The sequence below is a fragment of the Cydia fagiglandana genome, chromosome 18 (assembly GCF_963556715.1).
Source record: "Cydia fagiglandana chromosome 18, ilCydFagi1.1, whole genome shotgun sequence".
NCBI lineage: Eukaryota > Metazoa > Arthropoda > Insecta > Lepidoptera > Tortricidae > Cydia > Cydia fagiglandana.
This window is the reverse complement of record NC_085949.1, coordinates 677430-691666: the sequence shown is the minus strand read 5'-3', so window position 1 is coordinate 691666 and position 14237 is coordinate 677430. Positions and strand designations below refer to the sequence as shown.

The window sequence follows — 14237 nt, the reverse complement described above, 5'->3', positions numbered from 1 at the left end:
GCCACTCTGGTGACATCTACCGTAAGAGTGTTACATTTCTTAAACGGCTAGCGGCTACCGGAGTTCAAAGTCATATTGGACATTCAGCAGTAATGATGCGCCACCTATATTAATTTAGGGTAAATGCTCATGTCGATTTGTAGAACTTTGATTAGATTTTCTATCGGGAGATGTTTTTCGTAATCGAATATTTTCAGGATACTTACAATTTACATGTTGCATGGTCATAAAAATGAGTCATCTGTTTTATATAAAAAACTGAGGACACTGAGCAGAAATAAAACCACCCAGGTTAGTTTTCGGAAAAAAGTAGTCACTTTTTTCTTCACGCAATGTCACAATCGACGAACCTTTAGTTAGTAATGCCCTGTCCTGAAACCAGCCTCCCTCTACCCTAAAAGGATTTATTACTGCTATAATAAATAACGTTGCAAAAGACTGAAACGTAAATCAAAAAACACTTCTATGTTTTCAATCCCAATAAAGGACCAAAAAAGGTGCGCAACGAAAAGTAGTACCCTATTTATACCTTTAAAAAACAATTCGATACAGACAGTAAACCCTATTAAAATTTAATTAGGAACGCAAAAGAATATTTGATTTTAAATATAAAAAGCAGAGTTGATTGGCCGTTTACGCCACGGTGCCTTTTTGGGCGGCTGTTTAATGAAAATTTGATTTCTACCTTTTAGGGGAGGTAGGAGGGAACAATTTATTTCAAGCTGTAATGAATTGAGAACGAGGGTAAGTAAGATGGATGGAGAACTTGATAATAATTTAAAAATGTTGAAATGCAAGTTCGGTTGTGGATGTTTGCATAAAATTTTAGCAAATTTTGAGATTTCGCTTACAATAGGCCTCATATAATATATTTTACCTTTACCAAGCTAACGGCTCGATTCTGAAAATGTATTAAATCTCTACTAGACCTCAACAAGTTACGATATGGATAATTTAAAGATATTTGTAAGATAGATATGTCAAATTTGACGTTTCCGCGATTCTGGAGGTCCTCTTGAACGATTTCGACAAGTTATGACTTAGATATCCAAGTCACATCTAGTCGATATCTAATGTAAATCTAGTTGATCTCTATATCGTTTCTAGATCTTGTGATTATCTCGTTTCCCGAATACGCGTGTAAGGGATATATATTTCCCACATACGGCAGTTCAAACATGTGTTCTATTTTCACTGTGTAAGTCTGACATTCGATTGTCATTTTTGAAATGTCAGCCTGGTGAAGGGTTAAGAAGCGAAGTCACTCAAAAGGGCAAAGTAGCGAGACGATGCATGCCACAGTGCTAAATTGCAATACAGCATCCTAAATTGTATGATGATCCAACAAACAACAAAACAACGAATGATCGTTGTCACGTTCATGTTGTCATGTTTTCGTTATCGCTCACTCTGCTTTCAGTAGGTACATTACGTCTCTGATAAACAAGTTCAATTCGTTTAAAATGGCCGGAAGGCAATCCCATTTCCGAAAAGGTTAATTTGATCTTACTTAATTAAGTTTATAATTCTTTGATGTGTGCTCGAATTAATGAATTTAATTAAATTATGGCACGCGTAGAGGAAGTGTTTTGTGACATTACAAAAGGGGGATGGATTGTTTTTTAGTAAAATCGTGTCTGGGAAAGTATAATAGGGTTCGAATTTAACAAGAAAATGACAAAGAAAAGTAGAAAAGCAATTTTTCTAGAACAGCATTAGCTATCAGCATCATATAGGTATTAACCTATACGGTATAGGTAGATATTTAAGGTACTGTAATTAATTCACGTGTAAATACCTACTTAGTTAATTGCCTAAAATATAATTGCGCGTTATGATTAGAGGTACTGCCTATAATTTTAAATACTTCCTCTATAATCATAATTTAGAGCAAATAACAGTAAAATGTTATTAGAGTCAATATTGGTTTTACCACAGAATAAGTTAGTGTTTTACCACGTACTATAATTAGCGTGTAATTTGTTCATGGAATATGATTTGTTTAGATACCTACATTTACTGATGTGGCGTTGGAAAATTTCCAATTTTGCATGATTTCAAGAGAATATTTCGGAAACCTCTTATAAATTATTTTGATTCTGGTGAATACGTGTATAGATTAATTTTATAAAAAAATTTACTCACGTAGTTTATTGATGTATAAGATAATTTTCTGCTATTAGCCGCCGTTTAGGTACGAGTTATTTACGAAAAACAAAAAAAGGGACCTTTACGTATTTAAGCATTAATAGATACTTACATCAAAGATATCATCGTCTAGTAAACAACACAAGCCTTGTATATCTTGCTGTGGAACTAGGACGATTTGTGTAAGATGTCCCATAATATTAATTGTTAAGACAATAAGGGTTTAAGTACTTTGGGGTCGTGCACAAATCACGCGAGGTTCGATGGGGGGAGGGGGGGTCACGAAAAACTCACGATAGATCACGTTGGGGGAGAGGGGGTATCACCGAATCAGGAAACCTCACGTGTATTTTTCTACAGTAACCAAAACTAAGAAAAAAAACCAACCACATGAGTAAATACCTTTTCTCGGTTTCGTTAAACATAAATCTTCACTCTGTACTTCAAAATAGCGAATTTATTTAACGAAAATAGAAAAATAAACAATATTTTCTAAATACAACACTATTTATCTTAAAATTAGGTCGAATGAAAAAGAATCAAAAAAATACACGTGAGGTTGCGCGGGGGGAGGGGGGATAGCCAAAAACCTCACCAAATATCACCAAGGGGGGTCAAAAAGTAGCCAAAAATACCTCGCGTGATTTAATTAAATTTGACTTTAATTATGTAGCGTAAATACTGTACAACCAAAACTTCAGTCATAAATTTAAAAGGTATATATAAGAATTCTACTATTCAGAGAGGAACGAAAAACATAAAATAGAGCTCAGTTTCTTATAAAAGACTTAATTACGAAAATATTGCTCTCATTCAACTTTTCTCAATTAAAACTAATTTCTTTCTATCGCCGCTAATTTCAGTTTTAATTAAGTTAAAACTATGAAAGGAGAAACTATAAATTATTTTCAATATCGAAGTTCAAATTAGCAATGAAATTGAACATTTGAATAGAAATGTTCGAAGCTTTCTGACGCTAATTTCTATTATATTATACATTTTATAGAACGCTGGCTTTGAAATAACTGACTTGAAAATACAAAAAAACTTTTTCTACTCCAGCACTTCTATCTGTCAATTAATTAGCTGCCATTAAAATTGCTGCTTGTCTTTAGAAAGGATCGTAATAGCCATGCTGTGTATATGTCGGCGGCCGATCGTTAGATCAGGCATATCGTGAAATTCCTAGGCATATCGTGAAACGTGAAAATCTTTGACTCGGTCCCTGAGTCGACGGAGCCCCGCTACGGCGGGCTCCTTTTTCTGGGCAGTTTGCCCTTCGGGCATCTGAAGCAACCTAACGAACCTATCCTACCTATAATAATATATTCATAAGAGCTTGTTGCTAGGCCTACATGAATAAAGTATATTTTGATTTTTTGATTTTTTTTGATATACCTATTGGTTTAATGAGACTATCGTCAAAATATTACACAGGAACATTACGATCTGCCTGATCTTACGATCGGCCGCCGACATATATAGTACTGTTGTATTTTTTCACTGAGAAATATCTTCAAACCAAATTGATTTATTTTTGATTATATTTTTCCTAGTCACATGCCTAGTGGTCAGCGGCGTGAGCCCCGTAATCTAAAGCACACACCTGCACCTTTCCGCAACGGCTGACAATGTGGTGGAATATGTTTGCAAGAAGATCCGTTACGAGCTGAAAGTGTTCCAGCTGCGATCGCGCCATTACGTGCACTTCAGCTCTTTCGTCGTGCGCGTGCCGCGGCCGCTGCTGGAAACCATCGCGAGCGCGGACTTCTGGCCGAAGGGTGTGGTGTTTCGGCGGTTCCGTGGGGATCTGCCAAATCCTACACCGGATAATGCGACACGACTGAAAACCACCGCGTCGCCGAAATAATTTTTAGCTTGTAAGATTGTATATTGTATGTATGTTAGTTTGTAAGGTATGTATCTTTGGGCCTTAGTTGCCTGATAATAAATGATATTTGATTTGATTTGATTTAAAGACTCCGGTTTAATTCTGGCCTCGGCCACCACAGGTCTTGATCACTTTTTCTTTATGATATCTATTTCAATGTATTTATCATTTTGAGTACTATACATGATATATAATTTAAAAAATTAACTTTATATTTATAAATCTCTGTTGTTTGTAATTAAATAACTGGAACACATAACGATTCATTGCTCAAGAGACTGTATTTCCCTCTTTTCCTCCTTATATCCTTACTAAAGTGACTTTCTAGAAAAACGTTAAAACATCACAAAAAAAGAAATTCCTAACAAATTAAATTTAAATGCAGTATTTGAACGTACGAATGGTATTAAATGTTTTAATGAAATGAATAAAGGGTAAGTATATTGTTATGCCGATTGCGACAGCAGCGTTCTGCAGCGTTGCAGTGACGATGTCACTGTCATTTCCTTGATATTAGAGTTGCTGTCATTACCGCATTAGGGTAACATTCCATTTCCAACGACAGCTGCACTACTGTCAATTTTACTATGGAAATTGACAATGACAGCGACGCGATCAGTACCGGTAGTGCAGCTGCGGTTAGAAATGGAATGTTACCATTAACCTCGTGATCAAAACATCAACCTTGAGGAAGGTAGCTACTACACTACTAATACATACATACACAAAAAATGGGTATAACACCGAATACAGGATTACAAATACGGAATTCCTTTTTAACGTTCACATTCTTTAAAAATATCCTCCAATTCAACCTTGTTCAAGTCATGTAGTTACGTAGTTATTAAATGAAGTGCAATATAAGCGATAGTTGAAATGTGAGTAGATAAGTAGGTTTATGATATCTTGGAAAATACTATTAAGTGATTCGTTCGGTACTGCGATTACTGATGGAAATCTTATTAGAAATTATATTTTTCAATGGTTGTTTGGTTGATTTGAATAGTTTGTGAGTTTCTTTAAGTATACAACAACTTTCTAAGTGATTATTATCGTGTAATTCGGGAGAAAAGTGTGATAATGTCTTCGAGAAGAGTTTGTTTACATCATAGGACAAGTAAGGATGAAAACACTTTTATTTACTCAATAACATATTATTTCTGAATTCAATACTTCCAATGACACTTTAATATCATTCCTATTGTCGTCTCACCATTGATATTTGACAGGTCATCAAAGTGAAAGTCAAATTCAAATGATTTATTTGTAAACATAGGTAACAGTGTTGGTACAAAAAGTGTGAGAACGCTATGTTTCGCCGATAGGCATACAAATTTGAGATTAGGTATACACATACCAATTAAAATACATTATTTCATGCATCTTGCATATCTTGCACATCATGCAGCTCTGTGGCGGCAACGCTGTACAAGTAATGCTTTCACAACCTGAATCTAACCTTAAGGAATGAAGATTTGTGTTTGTGGAAGCGAGATCGTTTTTTATGAAGCATAAAGCAATTGATTTAAAACATTTTACTTCGATTACTCTTGATAAGTGCTTGGTCTGACGATATCGCTCTTCTGAAATTAAAAATTCTAATATTATTGAACAATAGTATTGTATTGGTTCATGAGAATTCATTGGCTCGTGAAATAAGAGGTATTTCTAGTATTTCTAGGAATACCTAGTAGTTAGGAATTAAAATATTAATAAAGTATATTTTTGACATTGATACGCAGGTGTTAGCAAAAAATGTAGGCACGTCTAAAGGTGCTCAATAAATGCGAGTATCTATTATCACTATGATTTCAGTATGTTTCATTGTAACTCGTTCTTTAATTTACTGACTATGAAGGCTGTATAATCATAATCATAATCATCATCATAATCATCATTTATTAATAATATAAAATTACATGTCAAATAGGTACTACAATATGTAGGAAGGTATTACATAATTATTCTTATTCTATGACAGGTTTACTTATAAATAGCTCTTTGTGGTCATAGAACGTCTGCTCGAGGAGCCAGTGTTTCAGTTTAGTTTTGAACATTGACGCACTTTTTGCAGTAACAATTTCACGCGGAAGGCAATTGTACACTTTTCGACCCATTACATGACTTAGCTTTTTGGTTTTCGCGAGTCTGTGCGACACGAGTGGCAGCATTCCAGCGCGCGCGCTGCGCGCTGCGTACCTACGCGGGGCTTCGATTATTGGATTGGAGTCTACTTCATCACGTGTATTTATTGCCATTTGCATTATTAGAAGCGAGGGAAGCGTGAGTATTCCCAACGACTTGAACAGTGGCCTCGCGGAGTCACATTGAGGGACGCGACCTATCGCGCGAAGGGCGCGCTTTTGAAGCCGGAAGACTCTCTCCCAATCGGCGGCCCCGGCCCACAGTTCGACTCCGTACTGCAGGAGAGCGTGGACTGAGGCGAAATAGCACGCTCGAACCATTTCAAATGGAAGTACTCGAGCCAGCCGCTTTAACGCAAAGCATGCCGTTGCGAGTTTCTTGCACATTTGATCTATATGGCCACTCCAGGTGAGGCAGCTGTCTAGCTCAAAGCCAAGAAATTTGGAGTTCATTACTTGGTTGATTACAGTGCCATTCGCTATTACTGACAGCTGCCTAACCTGCCGCCCAGACAGATCAAAGCTGATGTAATGCGTTTTGCTCGTGTTTAGGATAAGTCCATTAATGCCAAACCAATTAGCGAGTGATGCGGCGATCGAGTTAAGTTTGAGTTCAAGCTCATCGTATGTAGGAGCGGACACAACAACAGCCACGTCGTCGGCATACATGAAGGTCTCTCCGCCGGTGACCGCCATATAAATATGTCGGGAATTGTGGGCGTATCATACTATCGGCAGCACATTAGAACCTTCAATCGTGGATGACGAGGGCCTTCAATGAAATACGATGTCCAACTCACAAACTTTACTGCACAAGACTCATTATACTACGACGTTACATCCTCAAGATTTATTGTCACTCTGTAGTTCACTCTCAATGTATCAGGCATTGCACATAGTTTAAAGCTAGAAAATAGAATAAAAAGTACTAAAATGACTACTTTCCCCCACTCCTGCCCCACCGTCACCCGGTTCTTGCGCCCGAGTTCGTGTCATTCTCTTTCTTTGTGCGGGCATTGCAACATCGTGTTACGTAACTTTGTCATTCCGAAATATCGTATCCTTTTCTTTGGATCGCACAAAGTAGTGATAATGGGAAAACGTAAACGTAAGGATAAAAATCGTCATTTAAAAGAAAAAATTAGGCGATTAGAAGATCGACTCAACCGTTGTTCATCATCAGATTCGGCAACAGACGAAGGTTAGTGTCTTTTTTGTTTAAATAGAACAATAGTAAGTACCTAAGGAATACAAACTATCATACATTATGTTTCACTACGACAAAATGCTGTGGAATGCGTAATAAATTGAATCTACCCTCCTAAATTGAAGAAAAAATTAATGCTTCGATTCAAACTCGAACAAACATATATAAACAAAGATTCTTTTTTTATGTCTTTTGTACTGTTACCGGATCATCAAGGTTCGTTGTTTACTTTATTAAAATTAACATTTTAGGTAGTAATGGTTATGTAAACGAAAGACTTTCATCGAATAACATGAATATCAGATATTATGACATTACTTATTAAAAGTATTAAAAGGCTAGGTATACACTCGAGCGATTCTAAGCCTAGGTATGCCAACTAAGCAGTCCCGCGTCATAGCGTGCCTATGCCCAGTGACTCAAAACTTTCAGTCCAGCGATATAGCGAGCCTATACCCAGTGACTTAAAAACACTAGTCCAGCAGCTTAGCGAGCCTATGTTCAGAGACTTAAAAATTGTTTTTTATCGTCTTTACAGAATACAATGATTATGATCGGTACTACCCAGAACAGTACGATTACCCTCACAATCCAGGTAGTGAGGACGAAGTGCCCCTAATACCGTGGTCTGATTCGGAACACTCGATTCCTGATACAACGCCTAAATCGGTGATCATGCAACCTACACCGATAGCGGACCCAGTTCTTAATTCCGCCGTACCCAGTAACGTCAATGAAACGGTATCGGCTGATCCCGGTATCAGCACCGAGACCGATACATCACAAACATTGCCGTCTGATATATTAGAGGCCCTCGGGGACCCGAAGGGAAAAGAAGAAATATATGGGCCAAAAATAACTGATGAAATCTCTAAACGTTGGGGCCGGGTACTCGTTGATGGCCTAGAGAAAGATGTAAAGCAAAAACTGCCTGAAAAGCACCTGATACCAGATAACTTTCGTTTAGCTAAAGCCCCTATTTTAAATCCTGAGATTATATCGGTGCTCAACGAATCAGTCAGATATCGTGACAAATTATTAGAAAAAGAGCAAAACCAACTGGGTCTAGGCATTTCTGAGCTCACAAATCTAGCTTCAGCGGTAATCAAAGAAAACTTAGATAAAGTCGAAATACTAAAGAAACTTTCTGAAGCTAGCCAGATTTTCCTAGACCTTCATCACGATCAGACCACTAGGAGAAGAAAGCTCATAACCACAACTCTTGACAAAAAGTTTGTCAATATAATATCGGACGTAAAAAGGGATACCTACCTGTTTGGCGAAAACCTAGGAGAAAAAATAAAAGCCACAAAAACAGCGGAAACATCAGGGCTACAAGTGAAGCGTAAAGAGGTCAACGCTATCGCATCTACGTCTAGGAAATATCCCAACCAGGGAAACTGGAGGGGCCCACCCCGAACATACTACCAATACCAATTACAACATTTTCAACGAGCACCGAGACAGGGTGGGCCGAGACCGCGCTACCCTCACCAGCAATACCGGTACCGTCCGCCAGTTCCCGATCGTCAAGCCCAATCGACGCGCAAGCCGCCCAACAAGACCCCAAAAGCCTAATAGAGGTAAATGTACCCCATGCGGGTAGACTAAAATATTTCCATAAAAAATGGCGTAATATTACTGACGATCAGGTAGTTTTGAGCTATGTGAAAGGACTAGTCATACCTTTTAATAGTCCAGTCATGCAAAATGTATTTCCAGCAAATAACAATTTTAGTCCTCTAGAAATTGAGCAAATCAATTGCGAGATTAAAAAATTAAAGGACTTAGGCGCATTGATAGACTGTAAAGATATACCTGGACAGTTTTTATCTAGTATCTTCCTTACTCCAAAACCAGATGGCTCTAATCGTTTCATACTTAATCTTAAAAACCTAAATAAACACATTGCACATCAACATTTTAAAATGGAAGATGTGCGAACGGTGACAAAGCTCATGACCAAAAACTGTTTTATGTCCACCATAGACCTAAAAGACGCATATTTTTTGATCCCAATGAATAATAAGAGCAAAATGTTTCTGAGGTTCAAATTTCAGGGAAATACCTTCGAATTTCAGTGTTTACCTTTCGGTCTCTCCTTGGCGCCATACATATTTACCAAGTTACTCAAACCAGTGACGGCGGTTCTAAGAAGCAAAGGCTACATACTAGCTATTTACCTAGATGATATAATATGTTTAGGCGGTACTTATAATGAATGCCTAACTTGCGCTACGGAAACCGTTAACACGTTCGCGGACGCTCAGTCACACCAGTTGGACACCTAAATTTTGTATGGAAATATTGGGACTGTTATAGCATTCCTGTCACTACAAATATATCTTTTAGGTTTGTATATGACGCGTAATGCTATGCAAGGCGAATGCTATGCAATCCGCGTCAATATGAAGTATATTTTTTATACGCTATGTGACAACAAATGCTATACAATTCGGATGCATAAGCATGTCTGTCACATGACGTAGTCAAGATGGGATTTTATATGACATCGCATGTTATAGCATTCATACATCGTGCTCGATGGACTTGATGGCTGAGACTTCTGACTTCCTAAGGGCGCGATTTTTGCTCTAAAGACTCATTTGCTGACCTCTTCAAACAATTTTCTTCTTCTGTTTTGTTCCCTCTTTGCTTATCATTGTAATATTGAGTCCATCTCATACATGCCCCATGCCAAGCACGTTCGCTCTTCATTCGACCTCAAATTATGTGATACTACCTACAAATTATGCGTTGGAGACCGGCTCTAATCTAAAGGCCCAGTCATGGGTCTCATAGCATGTTGTAGAGAGCCGAGTTGCAATGTTGAGCTCTCTTAAAATGAGAGGTTTGTTCTTCTAGCTGTCCAAGGTATACGCAGCATTTTACGCCAACACTACTTCTCAAAAGTTTCAATATGTACCGCATTACACTTTTTCAGTTCCCTGTAACGCACCGCCGCGTTAAGTTCTGGACGTAAAGCGTCCACCACTTTTCCTGCCAAGCGATGATTCACCCAACTTTATATTCTTTTTCGGATGCATCTGCACCAAATACAAGGCATGAAATATACACAGAATGATACCACAAATGCGTGTCATAAGGTGCTTACCTTGTGGGAGGTGATCATCGAGCGCCAACAGGCTATAATTCACAATTATATGACCAAAACTATGACTAGTAACGTAATTATTTCAATAATAGGTATACACATTCATGCCTCACTTTTTCACATTAATCGTTATCAAAATTTTACTGTAGTGTAATTAACAGCAAGTAAACACGTTTGTTTATTAAAACACAATGAAAAACTTAAAGAAATTGTAAGAAAAACATTAATTACGATTTTATAAAAATACGTCAAAATCGCTATCGCGCACGAAATTGACCCAAATTACATGTGTCCACTCCCAGACGCACCTGCCGGGCTACTAAGGGAGCTGCCATACAAAGACGAATGCTATAGCATCCGCGTCACAGAAAGGGGGGCCAATTTGGAGACGTCACAGGATAATTTTTAACTTCGATAAAACTATGTAATATGGCAGTACGCATTATTTGACTCTGGTGACTGGTAGAGGAAAAGTTGATGAATAATATTATACTGTGGTTAAGCGGATTGATAAGCATTTCAACGAAGAAATTTAAAAAGAATAACGGATGCAATAGCAGGCGCGTCACCAGGAGGAGTACAAAAACGGATGCTATGCAATCCGCGTCCGCGAACGTGTTATACTAAAAAATCTAGGTTTTGTAATAAACCAGACTAAAAGTAAATTAATACCTAGTCAAGTTCAGACTTATCTCGGTTTTGAGTTAGACTCTGTTAATATGCGTCTAGGCTTACCAGAAAAGAAAAGACAAAAAATTTTAGACTGCCTCAAATATATCCACAATAAAAAATCAATCACGATACGTGATTTCGCCAAGCTTTTAGGTCAATTATGCTCAGCCTGTCCAGCGATTGCTTATGGGTGGGTTTATACCAAACCCTTAGAGCGTGAAAAATTTCTTGCTTTACAACAATCGGGAGACAACTATGATAGTCTTATTAGTATTGGTGCTCACCTTAATCCTGACTTTACATGGTGGAAAAATAAAATTTTAACTTCATATAACCAAATCCGAGAAGGCAAATATATTTTAGAAATTTTCTCAGACGCATCCTTGACAGGCTGGGGAGCATATTGTAACGGTGAAAGAACCGGAGGTTTTTGGAGCCCACAGGAGGCTAAAAGACACATAAATTTCCTCGAGCTGCTTGCAGCTTTTAATGGATTAAAATGTTTTGCTCGGAATCTTAACAACGTAGAAATATTACTACGCATTGACAATACCACTGCCATATCATACATAAACAAATTTGGCGGGGTGCAGTATATTCACCTAAATAATATTACTCGAAAGATATGGCAGTGGTGCGAGTCACGCCAGTTATACATATATGCGTCATACATTAAATCCAAAGACAACGTTGAGGCAGACGAAGAATCTCGTCATCGCAATATTGATACCGAATGGAGCTTATCTCCCTTAGCATTTCAAAAAATTACACGATGCTTTGGATTTCCTGAAATTGACCTGTTTGCGTCCAGATTAAATAATAAATGCCTCAAGTACATTTCCTGGAAACGCGACCCTGAGGCATTTGATATTGACGCATTTACGCAAAACTGGGCTAACTTTTTCTTTTATGCTTTTCCGCCTTTCTCACTTATCCTCAAAAGTCTGAGAAAAATCATAAATGAAAAAGCTACAGGTGTAATGGTCGTTCCTGACTGGCCCAGTCAACCCTGGTACCCAATTTTCATGAAGCTCTCCAAACAAAAACCGATATATTTCAATCCTGAGCCTCAGTTGCTTCTTTCTCCTTTCAGGAAGAGACACCCTCTCTGGAGTCGCCTTTCCCTGGTGGCATCACTATTATCCGGGAAGCATTTAGAAGACAAAATCTAAATCTAGACACAATAGATATTTTAATATCATCTTTATCAAAGAACTCTTTAAATCAGTATAATGGCGGATACAAAAAGTGGTGGACGTTTTGTTCAAAACATAACATAAGTATCTACTCCACCAACATTCCCGATATTCTTGCGTTTTTTACGGCTGAATATAACGCCGGTGCAAGTTACTCCACTTTAAATACACTTCGTTCTGCACTTTCCTTGATATTGGGCAAACAATTCAGTAATGACGAAAGGGTCGCTAGGTTCCTAAAAGGTGTTTTTAAAACAAAACCTGCGTTACCAAAATATCAGTCAACCTGGGACCCTAATCTAGTATTAGACCAAGTCAGTAATTGGCATCCGAATGAGGACTTGCCTCTAGAAAAAATTACAAAAAAGTTGGTAGCTCTTCTTGCGTTGTCTACAGGACAACGTATGCAGACGCTAGCCCTTATTAGCTTATCCAATATCAAGATAAATGAAAAGAATATTGAAATTGTAATTAATGACCTAATTAAAACTTCAGCTCCGGGTAGATCTATGCCCCGGCTAATTATTCCATTTTTTCCTCATAAGGTCGAGATATGTCCCGCTAAATGCCTAATTGCATATATGGAAAAGACCACTCAATTTAGACATTTAACCAAAACAGACAAGTTGATTTTAACAACAAAAAGTCCAGTCCACAACGCGAGCCCTTCGACCATTAGCCGTTGGATAAAGTCTGTATTGGTAGCAAGCGGAATAGATACCTCAGTTTTTTCGGCCTACAGTTGTCGTCATGCTTCTACATCAGCAGCTAGTCGAAAAGGGGTATCTGTAGACCTTATCAAGAAGTCAGCTGGCTGGTCAAAGAATTCTCTGGTATTCGCAAAGTTTTATAATAGGCCGGTAATTGAAGAAGATAGCAACATTTTTGCAGAGGCCGTATGTAATAGGGACAATGATTAAAATAGCATTTAAATACTGTAAATCGTTGATTAGTAAATACCTAGTATTAGCTTACTATAATAGGCACAGTATGTAATTTAACGAATTAATGCCAAATTCGAAAATACAATTTTTGATTACACATATACATTTATTTTATTCGGTCTTGCTACTTTCCCTTAAGTGCCAGTTTTGCTTGGCGCTAAACATCTACAGAGTGACAATAAATCTTGAGGATGTAACGTCGTAGTATAATTTAAGGTTAAACAAACTTACCTGAAGTGAAGTTTGACCATAATTATACGAGACGTTACATCCGAAAAGATTTATCACCCGCCCTGCCCTGCATTTTTTTCTCCGAGTCTCAAAAAATGATACCCAAAACTGTCGCAAAATGGCACTTAAGTATCTCTAAAACAATGACACGAACTCGGGCGCAAGAACCGGGTGACGGTGGGGCAGGAGTGGGGGAAAGTAGTCATTTTAGTACTTTTTATTCTATTTTCTAGCTTTAAACTATGTGCAATGCCTGATACATTGAGAGTGAACTACAGAGTGACAATAAATCTTTTCGGATGTAACGTCTCGTATAATTATGGTCAAACTTCACTTCAGGTAAGTTTGTTTAACCTTAAATTACAAATCACAGCACGCGATACGTTTCTTATCTTAAGCAAACCAGTGGATTTGACCCAGGAGCCGCCACAGACGTCATCTTCTCCCGTTTGTTCTCATCGTGCTTCTCCTGAAGATTGATTGACAGCATAACTTCAATTGTTCTCGACTTCAATTGTTTTAATAGCGCACTCTATGACGTCTTAGCGGAACTGCGTCGAACGCCACTTAGGTGTACGTAACACCCTAGTTTGCTCTATTTGTCAAGGTTTGCATGATAAAACGCCTCTTGAAGGCGACAGATGGCACATTTTAGCCATTCTCCGACGAATATATTTATCGTGATCATA

At 37.9% G+C, this 14237-nt stretch overlaps 2 protein-coding genes across 2 annotated transcripts in view; one reads left to right on the top strand and one right to left on the bottom strand.

Moving 5' to 3' along the window:
* Positions 1-14237, bottom strand: part of LOC134673571 (nephrin-like) — a 220784-nt gene that overhangs the window by 74565 nt on the left and 131982 nt on the right. The window lies entirely within an intron of this gene.
* On the top strand, positions 7251-12397 carry LOC134673245 (uncharacterized). The gene is made up of 3 exons (XM_063531208.1): positions 7251-7384; positions 7929-8973; positions 12271-12397. The coding sequence occupies exons 1-2, from the start codon at positions 7276-7278 to the stop codon at positions 8966-8968; spliced, it is 1149 nt and encodes a 382-aa protein (XP_063387278.1). The 5' UTR covers positions 7251-7275; the 3' UTR covers positions 8969-8973; positions 12271-12397.

What these genes read in the sequence shown, in the direction of transcription:
- LOC134673245 (XM_063531208.1), top strand. Translation starts at nt 7,276, where the DNA reads ATGGGAAAACGTAAACGTAAGGATAAAAATCGTCATTTAAAAGAAAAA. An exon ending in AGATTCGGCAACAGACGAAG is followed by an intron (nt 7,385 to 7,928) that starts GTTAGTGTCTTT and finishes TCGTCTTTACAG; the next exon opens with AATACAATGATTATGATCGG.